Source organism: Mus musculus, chromosome 5 (genome assembly GCF_000001635.26).
Source record: "Mus musculus strain C57BL/6J chromosome 5, GRCm38.p6 C57BL/6J".
Taxonomy (NCBI): domain Eukaryota; kingdom Metazoa; phylum Chordata; class Mammalia; order Rodentia; family Muridae; genus Mus; species Mus musculus.
This window is the reverse complement of record NC_000071.6, coordinates 20543098-20564141: the sequence shown is the minus strand read 5'-3', so window position 1 is coordinate 20564141 and position 21044 is coordinate 20543098. Positions and strand designations below refer to the sequence as shown.

Sequence of the window (21044 nt, the reverse complement as noted above, 5' to 3'; positions counted from 1 at the left end):
TCAATTCACACGTTAGGGAGTTCCTGAGGGACATCTTACTCTCAAACAAACAGTGGGCATCCAAAACAATGTGTCATTAAGTTGAACATCTCCAAGCTGAGCTACCAAACACTTAAATATTTATACTTTCAGCAGAGTAATTAAAGCCACTCTCCTAATACCCTCAGGGGGGGAAATCCAACCAAATGCTGGAGCTAGTGGCACACATAAGACAGCTCTCAAAACTAGTTCAAGGTACAAGATTTGTGCTTGCGATTCCCAGGCAAAAGACACTAGAGGCTTACTGCATCGTTTGCTCTCTAACGCAGCAGTTTCTCACTTTTCATGATCCAGATTAAAGTTGAAAAAAACTTGCCTTTCACTACTTTTAGTGTATATGTGTTTCTTAGGAGTGAATATTTGTAAAAGGGTTTTGTGTTATTTTAATCTTTGTCCAATGTATTAACTTATCTGCCTGCCACCCTGTCTGTGTTCTTGTTCTGATGCATCAGTTTGGGAACCAGTAGTAGTATGTCTGCATAAGCCAAGGCCAGGACAAGAGAGAAGGGTGAAATCTGTCTGACTAAACAGTTCCCCAGTTCTCTGTGTTTCAAACTGCACTGCGGTGAGATAATGTACCAACAATTTCTCTTCTATGTCTGTGGTTCTGCTAAGCGGATTGCTTGCTTCTTGTCAGCTCTGGACCTTCCCATCCTAAGCCACGCTTGCCTCTCTCACTGCCTTGCTTACCAGAGCAGAATAACAGCAACACTACTTAAAAAGACACCTCCCCTGTCCAATCCATCCTGAGTTGGCCTTTATCACTTTGGTGGAATGACAGTAATGAAGAAGTTTGTTTTTCTATGCCTTGTAGATTTCTTCTACCCTCATTTATTTTACTCTCAAAGTATGTCTTGAATTTAATCACTCTTGGTACAGATGGAGCTTTCAAGGAGGCTGGATGTACACAGCGTCTCTTCTAGCATGAGTAATCTGTAGGGGAATGTTATCAAAAATTCAATGCACCCCAAATGAAGTCTGAAGCCTGACAGAATGAACTTTGTAAGAACTGCAGCAGAGAGCCCCTTTGCAGACGTGACCTACAACCAGCAAGAGTACCTTTGTGCAGCATTGGCCTGTTCTCCACCAGCTTGGATTGATTAGAACCAAATTTAATTTGCAATCATCAGCTTGTGGCAAGGAGAGCATGAAATTATGTTGGTATACTGAATTTGCACTTTGTAGTTTAGTTCCTCATAAGTCGGCTATCTTTTTAATTTATCTTCAGGTTATAGTACATAGATAGGTACATCAAACTTTTTTGGGTTGTTTTGTTTTATTAAGAATTACTCTGTAGGTAGAGAGGCTGTTAAATGTTAACCAAGCAAGCACTGCCTCCATCCTGACCACTTGCTCAAGGAGAGGGCATAATTCAAGGTGTTTTATTTCTTTGGGTCAAGTGGTACACGGTGGATTTTGGAAGACAAATGGCACCAGGTAGCAAAACCTCTATCCAGTGTGAGATATATAGTGGTCCCTGCTGGTGAAGGCTCATGATTCGTCTGATTCGCCCTTGGAAATGACTGCCCTTGCTCAAAGTCTAATCTCTAGGGAACTCAAAAGAAAAAGACATTTAGTTCAAGCAGTAAATCTTATGTCTTTGATTCTCCAACAGCCTGTGATTAGCAGGTGTCCTTTTAAAAAGTTCCAATGTTATATATGAACACATTTGGAAGAATTTGAGAGTGACATAAATCAGCTACCTGTCCTTGCGGTCTCTGGAAAGTGAGAGTAGTGTCTTAAAGTGGAAGCTGGAGCTGATAATAGCATCAGAACGAAGACTAGCACCGAAGTAAGTCCATGTTGGCACTGTCACTAACTCACTGTGGACCATTAGGCAATCTATTATTCCTTGGGTCTCAGTTTCCTTATCTGTAATGCAAAGAGTTCACGTGGCCAAAGTCACTCTTAATTTTAGAATTGAGTCTGTGGGACGGTGTTCATGTCCCTGGGGAGATAGATCAGTGAACTAAGGGGAACATAGGTGGAGTTTCTGCTTCTGAGAGTCACAAGGCAAGGCACAGTTAAGTCTTAGGGGGAAAAAAAACCCATCTATAATGCTAACATTATTTAGTGTTCAGTTATAAACCCAGTATGGTGATTGTAGCAGACAGACCCTCCTGAACACAGCCCTCCAGTGGGACGTCATAGTGGAGAGAAGCAAGTGAGAGAAAATTATGAATATATGGGCTTTTAAATATATGTCTTTGGTGGGTTCTTTTTGAAGCCAAGAGAATAGCTGTAAAGGGAAGAATTACTTGTAATTTATCTGTTTCATAAGCCTGGTGCTATGTGACTTGTTTTCTCTGGGTGAAAGCTGTATGTCCCTGTTCAGGGTGGAAGGTGTGTTGTTACCAATATCAGGCTCTCCAACGGAAGCTAATTTCCCACCCTGCTGTCCTTATTATGGTACAAAAGTGCTGGAGTCCTTTCTTTGTAAACACAATGAGAAACATTTTCAAATGGCATATTTTTTTGTTATTATAATGTGTTACTCATAACAAGCATATATCAAAGAGCACAGAGCACACACATCTTGAATCAGCCCCAGGCTTTGCTAGAAAAATTTAATGACTACATTTAAAATGTAGGCCTGAGAGACTGGATTAGCGGGGTTGTCAAACTGCATGTTGAAAAATTGTTACGTGAAGAACATGGGCTTGTTTCTGTCCCTGTATAAGCCATAGACCAATTTTAAGTTTGTTTCTAGCATCCCACTGCCTTCCCCGGCTCTTGCTGCCCACCTCAGTACATACCTCCACATAGCACCTTTCTTCTCACAGTGAGGTTAACCTGCCCATTGCGGGCCGCGTGGTGCATGAGGTCGATGACATAGCGGTGGGTCTTGCCAGCCACTGGGATCCCATCGACATAGACAAGCTCATCTCCTGGGTGTAGACGGCCGTCTCTGTCAGCTGAGCCCATGGCAATGACGGCTCCGATCAAAATCTAGAGAGAACAGTCACACACATGTATACAGGGGCACACTCTTGTCAAGTGGGCGAGGAGAGGCAGGAAGGATCATTACAGGGGCTGTCCCTCACTGTCTACCACTTACTGCTGCTTTCCATGGTGTCCCATAAGGGACACTTGCTTGCTGGCTCATATGCTGTGGGCCTTAAGGGAAATTATAACTCAAAGTCTGCTGATGGTAGTTGGCTACCCCAGAGGACATCTGCATTGAAATAATGTAGAGACCAAGTCCTGGCTCCAGTTCTTAACTGTGTAAACTTGAATTAGGCTTTTAAGCGTTGCAAGCCTCACTCTATTCATCTACAAAATGGGATGATAATGATGGGAGAAGCCAATGAGAAAATGTGAGGGAACAATTTAACTTTGGCATGACTCACATTGTACGCCTGTGAATGTAAGGGGGAACTAATTGTTACTCCCTATTAAACTCGGACAGAGGGTCACAATTTTTATTTTATTTTATTTTGCTTGCTTGTTTCCTTTGATACATTGGAAGGGCAAAGCAAAAAGAACAAGACAATTTTTTTTTTTCTGGCCAATTAGCTCACTCAAATATTCTCAGCTAAACTATCTCCAAATTCTTGTTCCATCTATTGAGAATTTCCTTAGAACATTTCCAGCTCCATGACTCCTCAAATGCTTCTATGTTAGCTACAGTACCACTGTGCCAGGAAGAGAGGTGGTGTGCATTCTGGAACACATGTTTTATTACAACACGCCAAACAGCACCATGATGCAAAGCAGTGTATACGACTTTCTACAACCCGACAGGACCACCTGATTTAGTGTCCATAAGCAAGGCCTTTTTTTTCTTTTCTATCACAGAGGAAAGTAAATGGTACTTAGCATTTTAGTTTTGCTGTTTAACCTACAGAACAGTTTCTCCCAGTCATGCACGACAGGCCTCTCTTTTCTTTTGTCAGTGGCTGAGCTGCCTGGCTCCTGAAGGCAGCAGTTTCCATCAGCCTGACAATGTTACAGAGGCCTCACTCCAGGTTTTAAATCCTTATAAAGCAATTCGTTGCTCAAAAATTGATTTCTTTCAGGCATAATAATTTCTTTCAAGTCTCAGATGTGTGGACTCCAGCCAGCTTGTAGAATAGCCCCAGCCTGAGCGGCATGTCTTCAGGCTTGGTACCAGAATGGATGCTCCCGAGTTTAGTCCTAATTTCTCATGTCTGTCAACATGGCAACTGGATCTGAATGCATTGGGCCTCTTAAGCACAGGCAGCATTTCAGCCTGAAGGATTTCAGGGTTTTACACATTGCATAGAGGAACGACTACTTTCTACAATATTGTTGCTGTCTTCTTCTATTCCTGGAGGGCTCGAGGGTGAGAAGTAACATTGCTTCCATGATGAATAGCACTGTTCTGACCAGCCATTCACTATTGCTACCATGGGGAGGGTGTTGCACCTTCTGCCTTAGACTACCTATGGTCTTGTTCTTCCCCTCTGACCTGCCGTACCTACTTGAGTACACTTCTTGGGTACACTTCTGACAATCTCGATTTCCTTTATTGCCATGCCAACCTGAATTTTTGAACTTCTTTCTAAAGATATTCTGGTCATTCTTCAAAAGGCTCAGCCCACTATGGAATGCTTCAAAGGATTTCTAAGTGCTTTGTACAAAAGCCACTTAAAATAAGTGTTTGTTTCTCTATTGCTCCAGGAAGAACTGCATTTAGGTAGGATCTGCCCAAAGAAAATGCTTCAACCTTTAAATTTCCTGTACCTAGGAAATAGAGGAGTTTATAACTAGTTATAAAGAAAACAGTTTATTAACCTTTTGGCTGGATAATCACCAACTTTAAGGCAAAATTCTGCTTCTGGCTGGTGAACATTTACAGCTATGAGAGCTCATAGTTTTACCTGGGCTTTATACAAACATAAGAAAGATAATTTACACACTGGGAAAATTCTTGTTCCTTTCTTTCTGTGAGAAAAAGGCAAGGGTGTAGACACACTCTTGAAGCTGCATTGTTGTTAATTTTATGTTACTCGTTGAAGGAAGATCCCTGGAAAACAGCGCTTTTCTGCCACATTGCGGTGATAGGTCGTATTCTCTGCATTTATTCATTTCAACAAACACTCAAGGAGCACAGGGATACTATATAACAGCCAGGAATCCACAGCAAAGATAGCAATAATCCTCAGCTTATGGAACCACCATTCTTGTGGCGCATAAAAGATGTAAAAAGTGTGCAAGCTAAATAGTAACGTTAGAAGGCACGTGCAATGGGAAAGAGGCCAGTGAGGCCTTAATCCTTGGTCAAGGGAGCATTACGGTTGCTCAGAATAGCTATCCCTGAAAAGCTGACACTGGAACTGTCAGATGACAGTGAAGTGCATGGACGCATCTTTTTGTTAATTCTTTGAGAATTTCATACCATGTATTTTGGCTGAATGCTGTCTTCCCTGACAACTCTTCCTAGATCACTCCCTGTTCCCTACCCACCAAACCCTGTGTTCTTTCTTTCTTCCTAAACTCATCAAGTAGTTTGTGCTGCCCAAAGACTCTGGGATGTGCTCCCTCTTCTGTAGCATGGACAACCCAACAGGGACTACACCATTAAAGAAAACTGACCCTCCTTTTCCAGCAGCTATCAGTTGACAGTAGCTCTTAAGCTAAGGGTGGTCCTTTGTTTCTGTCTCCCTTTCTCCATGCTGAGATTTTTGTCTGGCTATTGCTTGCACAGCCTTTATGCTGTCATAAGAACCGTGGATTCAGATGGCAACTGCCCTTCTATGTCTGGAAAATAGTGTCTCCTTGGTGTCGTCTAATTCCTCTAGTTCTTACAATCTTGCCCCCGCCTTTTTAGTAAGGATCCCTAAGCCCAGGGAAGAGGGTTGTTATGTAGATGTCTGGTTTAGAGCTGAGTGTTTCACGGTCTCATCTTCTCTATATCTTGACTATGTGGGTTTTTATTGCTAACTACTGTCCTGATGAAAACTGAAAGAAGTAATAATCTGTGTGTATAACAATGCCACTAGGAATCAGTTGAATTTTATGTCTGTTTGGCAAAGTGACATCTGTAGGCTCTCCTCTAGGGCTAACGACCCCTTTAGCTACAGGTTCTTGGTGGCCCTAATAGTGGTGGCAGATATTGTTCTCAACTTGTACAGCAGGCCTTATATAGGATCAGAAGGTAGCTGGTTACACCGGTGACTTTTGTGGCATTTTTGCAGCAGTAGGCATGCCTTACTTACTAGGCTGGTCGCTATAGCTCGCATGGTTCACAGCTAGGGAAGACTGTGATTGCTTTTAGTGATTACATGTAGACCTTCCAGAGCTAGGAAAGCCAGGAGGGTTGAAACTTCCAGGTGAGGATCAGTTTGATTTCTGTCTGGGCACACTTAAGTTTTGTTTTGGAGTTTCAATCTTTCAAACCTTCCTTTGCTTTTTCTTTCAAATCTTTATATATATATATATATATATATATATATTATACACATACATATATATATATATTTATATATATATATTTCAATGAAAACTTTTAAATAAATTCAACATGTCATTATTTTTTATATAGAGTTATGTAATTGTTTCTTTGTATAAAAATATCTAATTATACTGGATAATATACACTCTATTTTGTTTTTTAAAATGTTGCTGTAGCTATTGAGTTGATGTGTGCTATGCACTGGGCAAGCATTATGACCTGGTGTGAGCCTGGCATGCGAGATAGGCATTAGAGGTATCTATGTGTCCATCAGTTAAAGCATGTTTGCTCTGTCCATCAGGAACAGCTGTCTCTGCTGATGGAAGCTGAGAACTCACATTGCTGAGGCTTCCAGGTCTCTCACTATCCTCACTTCTCAGCCTGTGGTGGCTCCATACCTTGGTGTACTCTATTTCATTGGTGATAGAGAGAAAGCTCTATGTGTCTCTCTAGGAAAAAAATATTAAAAAAAAAAACCTTTCAATATAATTTGCATACGTGATATCTATTATTTCCCATTTGCTATGTTGACTGCAGGGACTGGATGATCTGTGGCTCTCCCTTGTACTCCTATCACTCTCACAAGTAACTCACGTTGGCTTTCCAGTGTGTGTGTTACAAACTGGTGTAAGCTCACAGGAACATGTCTCAGGATACCTTGACCCTTTCAGATAGTTGTTCTCAAGCGTTAGAGTATTTTGGTATCACCTGTGAACTGTTAAACTCTTCCAGCCCACCCACCCTTGGGATTCTACAGGCCAGAGATAAGGTATCAGGTTATCAGTATTATTTTTGGTTGTTTTGGGGTATGGGTTCACTAGGGTAGCCCTGGCTGCTGTGATATTCTCTATGTAGGTCAAGCTGGCTCCAAACTCATAGAAACATGCCAATTTCTGCCCTCTAACAGGTGGAACTAAAAGCATGTGCCACAACAACCAGCCCGAGTATGGGATTTTGTGTGTTTAGTAAGCTCCTGGGAGCTGATGGAAGAAGACTCATGCTCTTATGAGCCACACCGAACATTTCCATTTAGTTCTATGGCCACAGAACCTATGGTCTTATTAGTCATATCCCAGGTTGGTCCCTAGCCTGTCATACTAGTCATTTTCTGGGTATATTGAGAGTTGCTGGTGTGGGTTCTCTTATGTATCAGTTATATCTTCTCTTATGAATCAAGTTATATCTTCCTTCTGGTCTTATTGACTATTGATCATGCTGGCCAGAAAGCCAGCTCAGCCAACACAGACTTGCCTATTCGCCCTCCTCTGGCTTCAATGGACACTTCATCCTCAGACCCTTCAGATTTCTCTTCTCCACACTCTTAGAAGAACATTCTATTTCATCTCTAATGTTTCCTCCTGGAAGGAAAATCTCAGTGAGAAAACTTAGAAAACAGTGACACCATAAATGGCCAGGAACTTTTCAATCATGTTCTCTAACACTAACTGCTCAGCACTAAAATCATATACATCTGAGCCACGCTAAATGGACTCAGCAAGTTGTATTTATGCCTGTGTTTATGTAACAATAATACGTAATAAAAAAAGAGGCCATAAACTAGAGAGGGACTGGGGGCTGTGTGGCATGAGAAGAGTTGGAAGAAGGAAGGGGAGGGTCAGGGGAGAGAGGAGGAGAAGATGGTGCAAATATAGTGCTCATATAGTAAATTCTGAATAAATAAATAAATAAATAAATAAGCTTCAAAGAGACAGACCACCTTCATGACTCTTTCTCTCAAGCTCTGAGGGCACAGAACAAAACAGTGTGTGATGTGAAATAGTAATTTAGATTCAAGTGGCAGAGGTACCAGGAAGCCAGGGGAAGAGATAATGAGAAAAAGAAAGCAAGACCAAACAAAAACCCAACGACAAACCATCTCTGCTGGCCTTTAAATTCTTTTGATCCTTCCTGTACTGCCTGCCCTAAGTAAACACAACCCCAGCAGATCTGTTCAGCAACAAAGTCCTGCAAAACCACTTCAGGTCCTTTCCTTTCAAAACAACTCTGGGAGCGTGGTCAGACTCCAGGGCAGAGGATAGGTCTGTACCACTCAGGCATTTCTCTACTGTGATAGTTTCTAGATCTTTCCGTTTTGATGCCTTTCTATTGCTTTTCAATTCACAGCGGGGAATCTCATTTTTTGTTCCTCTCTGGCAATTTTTCATTTCTTTCTATTTCTATTGTTATTTAACTGTGAAAAGTATCTCCTTTTTAAAGGAAAAAAAAATGCCCGAGGGAAGCTTTGCTTGAACGGGAGTCCTGCTGTTCGTTGTTTGTTGGGAGCCTAGTTGTCATGTTTAACGTGAACCCCGGGGTGTCAGTACCATTTCATAAATATGGAGGCAGAAACCTGTCCGATGTGACCTGTGGTTGATGAACACATCACATCGCCTTCCCTGCCTCAGCCTCTGCAGCACACTAGCAATTAGACTGTGGGTTTGTATGCTATCGTTGAGCTTAGCATGTGGACAAGCAGGAAAGACAGACTGATAGGAGATTTTTCTTGGAGTAGACTCCCTGTTATTGACAGTTATCCTCTGAGGTACAACATTCTGGTTTGGAAGGCACACTTTTTAGCTTTTCTTGCATTAAGATGAGATAGGTTTCTAGTTTATGGTGGAAGTGCCAAAATTGAAAACTGCAGCATGGGTCTGTCTTTTTTTAACCTCTTGCAATCTTTTTAAGTTTTTTTATTTTTATTTTTTTAATTTAACATGTGAGTGTTCTGCTGTATGTACAACTGAGTGACAGAAGAAGGCATCAGATCCACTTTATAGATGGCTGTGAGCCACCATGTGGGTGCTGGGAATTGAACTCAGGACCTCTGGGAGAGCAGCCAGTGCTCTTAACCACTAAGCCATCTCTCCAGCCCTGGGGGTATGCTTTAAATCATTTAAATGAAGAAATAAATCTCAATAAAAACAATAAAGATAACCAGAAATCCAAGTAACCTGAGGCTTATCATAAATACTTGATGCTTACCTGCTAAAGGAGAGGAAGGATCTAGGAATGCAAAGACCAAGTTCAGAAGGGCTGTGTATGAAATGGGCAGAGGGATGTCCTTATGTTATGGTGACCCCAACCAGAAAAGTACTTTGTTGCTATTTCATAACTGTATTTTGCTATTGTTATGAATTGCAGTATAAATAGTTGATATGCAGGATATCTGATAATTGACCCCCAAAGGGTCACGACATACAGGTTGTGTCCCACAGGTTGTAAACTACTGGTCTAGCTCCTTCTTGAGCTAGCTAAGTCTACACACATCCCATGACTTAAGCAAGCCCACCTGGGGAGTGGGACGGATGAAGGCAATATTTACTGACTGGGGTGCTAGTGTATTTCCCAACAGTCCAGAGCATAGGGGACCAGCAGATATAAAATCCATATCATTGCTGCCATGCCTTATGTCCATTTCATAGTTCAACATGTGTATTCACACACAGGAAAAAGGATCTAAGTCTCTGTCGAATTAAAATGGCAATATTGTCAGTGCTTAGGGAATATATGAGCCATAATCTGCCCCAGGTTGGAGACCCCTTTGATATAAAGCAGTCAGTTCAACTGTCTTAGAAGATAGTTTCAAAGATAGTTAGGTAAATGAGTAATAGAAGCATCAAGGGAGTTTTTGGAACTATGGTCCTACTTGGTCTTAACTGGTTCCAGCCAGTTGTTATAATAGAAATGCTATTAAATCTGTTTTTCAAGAGAAAATGGAAATCACATTTTAAAAAATGAATCAGTGCTTGGTAGTGTAAAAATACTGAGGGGAGAGAATATATTACAGGACTGGAACTGCATCCTGTCTAGGACAAGGCCACTCCCACTTTCTAGAGAGAGGCCTCAGTATGAGCTGTAGATCAGCACTCACTCTGAAATTCTCAGCTTTGTCTAGAGGTTAACTACTCTCTTCAGTTCCCACTAACACATAAATGTTGTACCAGGTTATCACAGTCCTGTCTTCAAGAAGCTCATGGAATTTTGCAGAGTGGTATATCTAGAGATGGTAGATAGAGTGGTAGCCTAGGCATGATTATTGTTAACTGGAAACTTTCCCCAATACCCTGCTGTGACGACTTGCAATATAGTCAGCATTGCTGATCTTTAGTCGCTTTGGTGACTGTAAGAGTGAGCTCATGGTTTGGTATGCTGAACAAAAGCTTATCACTGAGTGCATTGTGGAACAGAGAACATGTCTATTTGGAAAGGACTCTTGAGGTTGGTATGTTGTCCTGAGCATGACAGGTTCTATTTGGGTTTACTGTTACATGCTCTGCAGTGTCCCAGTGCCCACTATTGCAGACAAAGTGATGAGTTAGCTTATGGTGGCACTTATTATGAGTATGAGTTCTTTTATTTGGTATATTTTAAACCTGTGGTTTTATTCTAAATAATTTTCACCTTGGCTCAAGGAGTGCCCTGGTGTACCTCATGAGAGAGAGCTTTCAAAGTGGAATGTCTTTATTGTCCATGGTAAGCTTCTTGGACCATATCTGATATGGTTTATATTTCAGAGATGATTCAGGACTGGCCAGCCATACCAACAATTGTAGGAAGCTGGTGAATACAGGGTTGGGCCTTTGAAGTATCTGACATCAGTCTGACTTTAGGAAAAGAGACAGAATTTGACCATGAAATTGATGATTCAATTCCTTGTACCCATGTATGAAACTTTGAATAAAAACATTAGTCACCAAAGTCTAGCTGGACATCCCTGGTGGGCAAAATGGCTGTGAGAATACAGAAGACTTCATGCTTGAATTTTCTTTTGTGACTTGGTTGTATGCGCCTCTTCTTTTGGATGCTTCTTGGGCCTGCTTTTTTACTGTAATAAAACTATAATCATAACACGTTTTTTGAACTCTTGGTTGTCTTGGTGAATTACCAAAGCTGAGGAAGGCTGTGGGAAGACAGGGCAGTCTCCAGTGGCTTCAGACTGACATAGTCATCTCCACTTTCTCATTTGTAGTTCATTAAGAACAACTTGAATGTTCTGAGGGTAAAACACCCTGTGATAAGGAGGGCTGGCTAGGATAGCCTGGGCTATGTTTCCCTTACTCCTATACACAGAATGTCCTTTAGCCTGAGAGTCCTGTTATTGCAGAGCATAAAACCCATAGTGGCTGCTTTGGGGTTGTTCCACAGCTTGAGGCAGGGGTAGGTGAAGCTGCATCTGTCTTGGAAACATTCCTGAGCCAGAGGAGACTAGCACACAGAAAATCTTCAGCTTTTCTTACCCCTTGCTGACTACCCACAAGTACTCAGTGTACTTCATGTACTCTGTGTGTGCATAGCCTTTCAGTGGACTTAGACAAAATTCACCTGGTATGCTGTGAAATTGACATATTAGGCACCTCCATATCTACAGCTGGGTCTAAAATGGAGCCAGTTTGTAGACACTCTTTTCTTTACTTTGTAGTTTAGCAAACTTATTTTAGTTGATGGGAGAGTCTTGGGTAGACTTGGGCAGATGATGAATTTAAGCTTGGTTTTGAGCCACTCTGGTTAAATGGTATAACTTACTTTCATTTATAGAATAAGAGATAAAAACAGGGAAGATGAAATCCCTGCTTAGAATAAATAGAAATTCTTAAGTCGGGCATGGTGGCGCACACCTTTAATCCCAGCACTCAGGAGGCAGAGGTGGGTGGATTTCTGAGTTCCAGGCCAGCTTGGTCTACAAAGTGAGTTCCAGGACAGCCAGGGCTGCACAGAGAAACCCTGTCTCGGGGAAAAATCAGCAACAACAAGAAAAAAGAATAAATAGAAATTCTTGCTGATCAAATGGAAAGTGTCAACAAATGAGCATGTCTGAGCAGTTCTGAAGGAAACCAAGCTAGACAAATATCCTGTAGAGGCCAGTCCACCTTCCCCAGCCCTGCCTAGAGGATAATCAACAGGGCTGTCAACATTTACATCTATGAAGAAGCTCCGGGGCACCTCACTTTTTTTTTTTTCATATGAAATGAGCTGTTGAGGGAATGAGTTGGGGGGGCTGGTCAGGTGATTGGGCATCTCAGAATGAGGTGGCAAGGGAGATAAAGGACTGCAGCTGTGAAGGGAGCAAATGAAAGCATAATCCTTAACTCAGTCTCCTGTGACTAAGCCCCTCCAGGAAGTCTAAGGTTCCTTAGGGCCTGCATTAGCTTGCCATCCTCTCCCTTTCCGAAAGACTAAGGGAAAGTGGGACCACATGCTGGGTGATTGTTGCCTATTTTGTTCCTGGGAATTAGAAAACCCTTTCCTTGGAGTTTTCTGCAGTAAGAGACCTCCTACATTACCCAGTAGAACCTCTCTTGTGGGGCAGATTAAGTGTCTCCATGATTCTTATTAGTCTCTCAATGACGCTGCTTGAATGTCTCCAGAGTGAAGGAGCTCACTCTATCTATCTATACAAAGGCCAACTACATGGGGACAGTATTTAATTATTATGGGTTCCTTTCTTTTGTTAGACTAACTTTTTTTTTGGGGGGGGGGAATTTCTGCCACTCAATTTTATCTTTCTTTTGGGAAACAATCTACTAATATGATGGCAGACAGGCTGATGATCATAGAGACTTACTTTGAAGTTGTTAATGACTCAGGTACCAAGAGTTTTAGCTTCTGTCATCTTTATTCCTTAAAGCCATTCTATGGGATGGTGACTCTGGCTATCCTTATCTTGCAGATGAGCAAACAGATGTGATGTACTCACATTGGGCCTCTGTTTCCTTGAGCATCGCTTAAGAGACATCTCTACAATGAGTGTTTTGGGAGGGTATTTTACTATACACTCACAAAGGTTCAGAATGTCTTCTGTGAATCAATGAGTACTGCTACTTTATGCTTTCATTCTGAATATGTGTATCATATAGCTATATGGATATATTAATATAAAGATTACTCCAGAACCATTCTCAGATTCTCCGTAGTCTTTCAACTGCTGCTGATTCATAAACATACTCTTCTCATAATGCCTTAATTCAATCTGGTGTAGCTTTTGTAGCAGAGAACTTGATTTTATGCCTATTTACCCCTCTGTTTTCTGGCCTTTATTTATTTTTTTGTTGCAAACATATATAAATCTATGGTTTCCAGCCACCTCTTCTGTCTTATTTTATGACTGTCTCTTATAGAATCCCGTGTTTCAGAACCATTAAATAATTGAACTACCCAACAAGAATCAGTCCATTCTTTGAGACTGTAGTGCCCCCTCCTAGTGTGAGTAATGGTGCGATAGCAGTCATAGAGATGCTTGTGTGTTGTGAGGTATTGTTAAGAGAGATAGAAAAGAAAAAAAAAACCCACAATCTTCTAAATGTTTCTTTTTCAATGTCACACTTTGATGCTTTCCTGGTATTTATGCACAAAACAGTCACATGTGGAAATACACTGAATTCAACTTACAGGCTGTCCAGGTTCATCTCCCCCAAGGATTCTAAAGCCAAATCCAGACTCCATCCTCCGAAGGTGAACATCCAGTTCCTTATAATCTGGACCTGGCATAAAGGAAACCCCATTGAGTAACGAATACTGCCTCTTCCCCACCTCCCAAGAAACAACACATCGATGATAAATTAATTTTGTGGATGTGATTAATGAGAGTGTTGTTAGTCAATGAAAAGCACAGAGGAGAGAAAAAACATGGTGGCAAAGAAGTTTACACTCTAGATGTACGCAGTCCCTGGAATGGCAGAGAGCAGCTGCGAGCATTGCTAGGGCATCTTCCACAGGTAGAGAGAACACATGAGTTTCTGAGAGAAAAAAGTTGATGATAAATTTTCATATTCCAGAGAACTTTTGGATTGCCTTTAAGAAGCTTGCCTGCCTCCCTATGACTTTGAGGACATTTGCTCTGATTACCTCAGAAAATGAGTGAGGGACCAGATGGCAAAACCTGCAAGTGGCTATTTAAGTACTGCCTAGTAAGCTACTACCGTCTGTTTACAATTTGATGCATCCAGAGTTGGCCTCTACTATGTGTATGTGTGTGTGTGGTATAATGTCTAATAGAAGTGGTATTTTTTAAACTTGTAAAAATTAGAAAATATACTTTAAACTTCGCTTCACTGGGGTTTAAATAATTTTTTTTTGTATGTTCCTTTAGTCTTTTTATAAGATACAGGCAGCAATCTATCTAGGCCAAGAAGAATCCCACCCCCTGATATTCTAGAATACAGAAGCTATTATGGACTACTGATTTCATTAGCATGTTGAAAATAGAGGAGATTCACCCATATACAGTCAGAGTAAAAGAACAGAAATGGACCTTTAAGAAAGCTGGGAAACTCTCCTGAATGGCATTTATTTCCTTTCTAGAATAAACTAAAACAACGAGAGACACTTGACTCTTCAAGGAGACCGTCACGTGTGTCTTTTATGGGGTCTCTGGGGAAGCACATCAGTCATGGTGGGGTTGTGGGGTTTTGCCTTCCTGTTATCATTCCAGGACGTCAGCAGTCTGGAGGAATATTTATTAAGCTATCCGTGACTTAAGAAATATTAAGCAATTTATGGGCTGTAGTGGCTTAAAGGCAGTATTAGGAACAGGCATTAAATAAACAGGATAGTTCTGAAAACAGAGAGAGATTTTGAAGAATTCCCGTGGAACAAAAAGCAAAATCTCAAAAAGACTAAGCTACTTGAATATAGCATATTATGGGGCTGGAGAGATGGCTCAGCGGTTAAGAGCACCGGCTGCTCTTTCAGAGGTCCTGAATTCAATTCCCAGCACCCACATGGTGGCTCACAACCATCTGAAATAGGATCGGATGCCCCTTTTGATGTGTCGGAAGACAGCTACCACATATTCATATACCTAAAATAAATCAATACATCTTAAAACTAAAAGAACATTAGTAGACAGGGACTCAGTGAGTGACTGTACGTATATTTGACCTAGGCTCTCCAGTAAAGGGCCGTGGGTACAGCACACCAAATACAGTCATTCTAGGCTGGCCTTTGTACCCAACCATCTGGGCCATTCTCAGTGACAAATGAAAAGCAAGCCATCCACTTCTGACATGTGGGCAAATGATAATTGCCTGGTACTCCCTTCAGAGACTTGAACTGGCTTATAAATACTGTACACGTGTATACTGTCCAAAACTCACAAGCATTTGTGTCTTTTATGCCCAAACATAATATAACCATGGTCTTTCACATTCAACTAATACTACAACACTGTCAAAGAAGAATAGCCAGTTAGACGTCCACTAGTGAAACCTTTAAAAACTGTGCAATCATTCCTGCTTTAAAGATGGGAAAAGTTAGAAGGGTTCAGTTATTCGTTAGAATTAGGTGGTAAAGAAATGGAAAAATTTGCTCAATACAATATAAGGCACAATGGTTTTAAAACTCAATAAGCCTTGGGGCATCTGGAGGCAGGTAGGACAATCCTGTAAAACCATAGCAGTAGGTTTCCCAAGGGTCAGAGAAATGCACGGGGAAGAGGACAGATAATAGTCCAGCGCAGTCCAACTTCCACAAGCTGGTTAGGAGACAGCTGTCCACATTGATCCCCTCTCTAGGTCACTTTAAGAATACTCTCAACCATAGAAGCACAGAAAATGCAAGAATAAGGTAACGGTGCTTTTGTATTTAAAGAGACAGACCTTTTCCTAACTCTCCTCTCTCTAGCATGACTGGTGTGTGTACCCACCAGTGGGAAATTGTTCCTTCAGTGACACTGGTACCTGTGCGTACTGCTAGAGGAATGCCAAGAGAGTTTTGCTGTGTGCTACATCTTATCTGTTCAGAGATGTCCCCTAGAAGAAAATGCCAAAATCATGACAATGCCAGCAATGGAGTTTTGGGATGTGTCAGGTACAAAGGCTTTGGTTTATGTTGGAGAGCACTGTTGTAGGATATAAGAACGCTTCCTAGTGAATCAATCAGGTGGTTTTTGTTTTTGTTTTTGAAGTGGAAAAAAATTCTAGATTTTATCTGGTTTATTTATTTACTTCTGAGATGTAAAAGCAAGACAGTGAGCCTCCTTCTATTTTCTGATGGCACTTTCCCTGACGACTATAAGCCTATGACTTATAGTTACAAAAAATTAATTTGTGTAGGTGCAAATGTGTTTACACACTATTGCCTGTAAAGGACTCAATAAGGCATTGCATAGAGGATTCAGAGCCTAGAAACTTCAGAGACACAAATAGCTGGAAAATAGTTTAAATGATAAATTGTCTTTAGTTGTTTTTGTTTGTTTGTTTGTTTGTTTGTTTTTTTAATTTAAATAAGTGCCTCTAGAAAGATAAATTTTCCTTCAGTTCTGTTTTCTCTCCTTTTTGAGGCTGGCCTTACAAACTAACTACGATTTTATGCACAAAGATAGGATGCACTGTCCTTTCCCCTCCTTGCTTTGTTAGCTGTGGGGAAGAGTTGATGGTCTTAACACCTCATTGTGGCTGTTCTTCTTCTGATGGCTCAGTTACCATATCATGCTTTATCTTTCCCCTTATTAATATAAGTGAGGAGGTCCCACGGCAAACACTTCCTTCTTCCCCTCTTTAGTTCACTATCTCCACTGTCCATCTTGTGCCGATACCTAACCTGTCCTGAGTCACTTAGGATGCTCCTCAGCCACGCCCACACATCTTTCTCTCCTCTGCTGCCTTGTTTGCTTTTGTTTTGTGCTTGTTTTTATTTTCATCGTCTCCCTCAGCTCTTAGGGAAAGACTATCAGGGACAATCTTCAGATGTTGTCTGAGGAGACAGTGGGGGTAGAGGGATGGCCTGAAAGGAGATGGAATATCCCTTGGACATTGGTGTTCAGTGGATCAGCCATGGACAGTGCTGCATCTTTCTTAGAAGAGGGGTCGGTCTCAGACCATACAGGCATTAAGAAACAGAGCGCTTTATTATGTTGGTCTGATGGGATTCTGTGTGACCTTTGAGACAAGCTAGTGAGAGGGACAGCACAAGCTCTGATTTATCCTGGGCCCACACCAGTTTTACAAAAGCTCACATTCAAAGCACAGTAAACAAAGCCAGGTGTGCTGGTGCAAAATTCACCCCAGCACCAGGACATAGATACCAGTGCATCAGTTCAAGTTACAAGACAGGGACACAGAGTAAGACTCTGTCTCAAAAAAGTAGGAAATGTTATCAGGACAATTTCCCTCATAACAAAGGACAGCAGATCTTTAACAGCTGGTTCTTGTTTGTATTAAGATTACAGGCCACTTCACATGTTAAGGAACTTATGCCTTTGAAAATCATGTTTGAGAATGGCATTTTCAGTGGAGTGATTTGGCACATGGGATGCTGTTGTAAACATGTCTGTGGTATTTTGGTAGTTGAATCCCTTTTATGTGTTAATTAAAACAAAAGTACTGCGCCTTGCTATCACATTGGTGCAAGAGCCTTTATTTACTCACTCTCCCCTATTGAGAAGGCTGATGCTGGTTTTGGTCTAGAGATCTAGGACAGAGAAAGGAATGAGGAGTTGAAAGGTGGTGTTGAATATATTCTCCATTCGGGTTTTCAGGCACTCCATACTGAATGAGTTAGAGAAGAATTAATTGGTTTGATCACTGGAATCAAACATTATAAGTAGCTGATATATTTGGCTTTAAAGGAATCTCTCTTCTTTACCTTCTCCCTTTATTCCTTTGGTAATAAGATAGTAGCCTGGCAGGCTGTGGGCATAATAGAAGCCCTCTACCTCCCCCTCCCCTCCCCCTCCCTTCCTTCCCTCTCCTCTCCCCTCCCTTCCCCTCCCCTCTCCTCTCCCCTCCCCTCCCTCCCTTCTCCTTTCCTTCCCTCCCCTCTCCTCTCCCCTCCTCTCCTCACCTTTCTCTCCCCCTCCCTTCCCCTCCCCTCCCCCCTCCCTTCCCCTCCCCTCCCCTCCCCTCTCCTCTCCTTTCCCCTCCTCTCCTCACCTTTCTCTCCCCCTCTCTCCGACCCTCTTCTCCCCTCCCCTCCTCTCCTCACCTTTCTCTCCCCCTCTCTCCTCCCCTCCTCTCCTCTCCCCTCCCCTCTCCCCTCTCTTTTCCTCTCCCCCCTTCCTCTCCCCTCCCCTCTCCTCCTCTCCCCTCTCCTTTCTTCTCCCCTCCCCCTTCTCCTCCCCTCCTCTCCCCTGTCCTCTCTCCTCTCCTCTCTTCCCTTCCCCCTCTCTTTCTCTCAGGGTTTCTCGGTGTATCCCTGATTGACCCAAAACTCACTGTGTAGATCAAGCTGACCTGAAACTCACAGAGATTCCCACCAGCCTCTGCCTCTCAAGTGCTGAGATTAGAGTAGAGCCATGCACCAACACGCCTGACTTGATTAAGGTCCTTATATCCTTTTAATAACAAACTAAACAGACTTTTTAGTCTTTTTCCATTTGATTGATTTCTGCACTCATTGATACTGCTGGTTTATGGTGCTGGATTCTAAAGAAATACGCTAAGCAAGGCAAGTTGCATGTGGTTTCTGTGACACTCCCTAGCAAGGCTCATTTTGTCTGGCTTTGATAATTTGATTACCTTTGATAATTTGATGAAAAATTATTTTACCCAGGTAAGAAATTTTATTAGAGAGCTATGTTGAATATAGTCACGATTTTCTATATTTTGATAATTTATGTATACACTTAAAATATTTGGATTGGTTCTTTCTTGAAAATTTGAGTCACACATTAGAATAAGGTATTCAAACTAATAACTTTTATCTTTTATATTTTAGATGTAAAGTATGACTTTGTACTTATATCAAGATAACAAGCTATTGGGCAACTCTTCTCCTCTTTTATTTTTAAATAAAATACATTTGGACATTGAGATTTTTCAAGAAGTATATTTTCTGGAGCCACATTAAGTCCTGCTTTCCATTTTAAACATAATTACTAGGCCTCATTTTCTCCCTGGGCATAAGATATTTTTAAACATGACAAGGATTTTATAGTCAGCAGCTCAGTGAGATGTAAGAAGAGCCACAGTCTAAAGATTTCAGACCGAGGTGAACACTTACTTTAGACATTATTTGGATGCTAAGCCATATCTTCTGTGTTTTGTACATACTCAAAAAATGACAGAGAAACTTAGGGAATGAATGATCTCCGTGCACATATTCTCCAAGGGGTGTTCGAGCATGCTGGGGTGGGTAATGAGCTGTCACCATGGGGATGCACTAGGATGTGAGGCAGAGCTGTTACTAAGAAACACTGCTGTCTCCATGCTCCGAGTGTGCAGGACTCAGATCTAGCAGTCTAACCAGATGTTCAGAGGGTCTCATTAGGAACTTGAGAGGGAAGGGAAGTCTAATTCTTTTTCCTCCTTTGTGTCTACGACAATGTTATATATTGTGGTTTTGGGAGGGACAAGTTAAAAAAAAACAAGTAAAATATTGATATTTCTTAAGTTCTTAAACTAGAAGCTATAATATTGTACCTTAATTTAAAAGGTATCAAAATAAGTTTTGTAACTAGAATTATTTAAAAAAAAACAAGTTGATATAGGTATTTCATTAAGCTGAAAATAATTTCGATCTATATTAGCAGCTTCTTTAATAAGATTTTTTTGGGGGGGCAACATTTAACTTTCCTCTTCTGAGATATTCTACCTTCTTATTTCCATTTATCTGGTTAAAATAAAATGTAAATTATAGGAGTTATTTATTATTGCCAAGCAGCCACCTTAAATTTTTTAATAGATATCAGTTTTAATAATATATTTTAACAATTATCTAAATACCATCTTAATATAAAGCAATTGACAAGGCTTATTTTTGAACTCAGGCTGGGAAATCCAGTGTGGGTATTAGACACATTTGATAATTCATCTCCGTGAGCATTTTAGTAGCTAGTAGCTGCTTTGCTGGACAGTGCAGATCTGTCTAACCTGATGGTCTCTGTAACAGGTGTTTCTAAGGACAGTCTCCTAGGAACTTTTCCATGACTTTGTGTCTTTTGTTGCCAGGATCCAGACCACAGTGATGAGGCTTGCTCTCTATCTTGCATATATGTGAATATGTAGGTGAGTTGATTGTCGCAGTGAATATTACACAGTGAAAAGTTGGTACCATTTAGGAGAGTGATTGGTTACACAAAGTGGAAGACGTGTGTTCACAGAACTGTGAATTCTGAATACTTGCCAGAGGAATCCATTCGAAAACTGGTCCTGGGTGGCACTTGTTCTGGATGGGAAAATGGGGAATTAAAGTTGAAATTCATTTATGGCATTTTAAAGTTCATCTTTATTTTCTGTTTTGTTGATACTACAACTCCCCCAACCCAAATCTTGTGCTCAAGTTTACACTTTTTGTTCACTTGTTCCTAAAAACCTAAGGAAGTTGGTGGGTAGGTTTACCTGCCTATGTGGCAGTAGGTATGTTCATGTATTCTCTCATGCATGAAAATAAAAAATATGGATTGTTTTATGAGCACAGAAAAATACCATTTCCAAATATTATTAGATTTTTATGTTCAATATAAGACTATCTATTTGGAAGAATGTCAGTTCAGAACCCAAAATCTATGCAGCAAGAGTCCTTTGAATCCTTATTATGATACTTTTTCATAAAACACAAAGATGAAAAGTAATATTTCAATCATGATCACACTGTTTTAATACCAGTCCAAATATTTTGAGATTCCTAATAATTTGGACAGCTGAAGTTACAC

The 21044-nt window shown here is 41.1% G+C and overlaps 1 protein-coding gene across 18 annotated transcripts in view; it reads right to left on the bottom strand.

Moving 5' to 3' along the window:
- Positions 1 to 21044, bottom strand: part of Magi2 (membrane associated guanylate kinase, WW and PDZ domain containing 2) — a 1485406-nt gene that overhangs the window by 140651 nt on the left and 1323711 nt on the right. For 12 of the 18 annotated variants that reach the window (XM_006535743.4, XM_006535744.4, XM_006535751.4 and 9 more), the window contains 3 exons: positions 20516 to 20557; positions 13844 to 13935; positions 2796 to 2988 (listed from right to left, as the gene is read on the bottom strand). In XM_006535743.4, the coding sequence (XP_006535806.1) occupies positions 2796 to 2988; positions 13844 to 13935; positions 20516 to 20557 (327 nt within the window). The remainder of the gene's footprint in view (positions 1 to 2795; positions 2989 to 13843; positions 13936 to 20515; positions 20558 to 21044) is intronic. The other 6 variants (XM_006535748.4, XM_006535745.4, XM_006535746.4 and 3 more) reach the window with 1 other exon arrangement.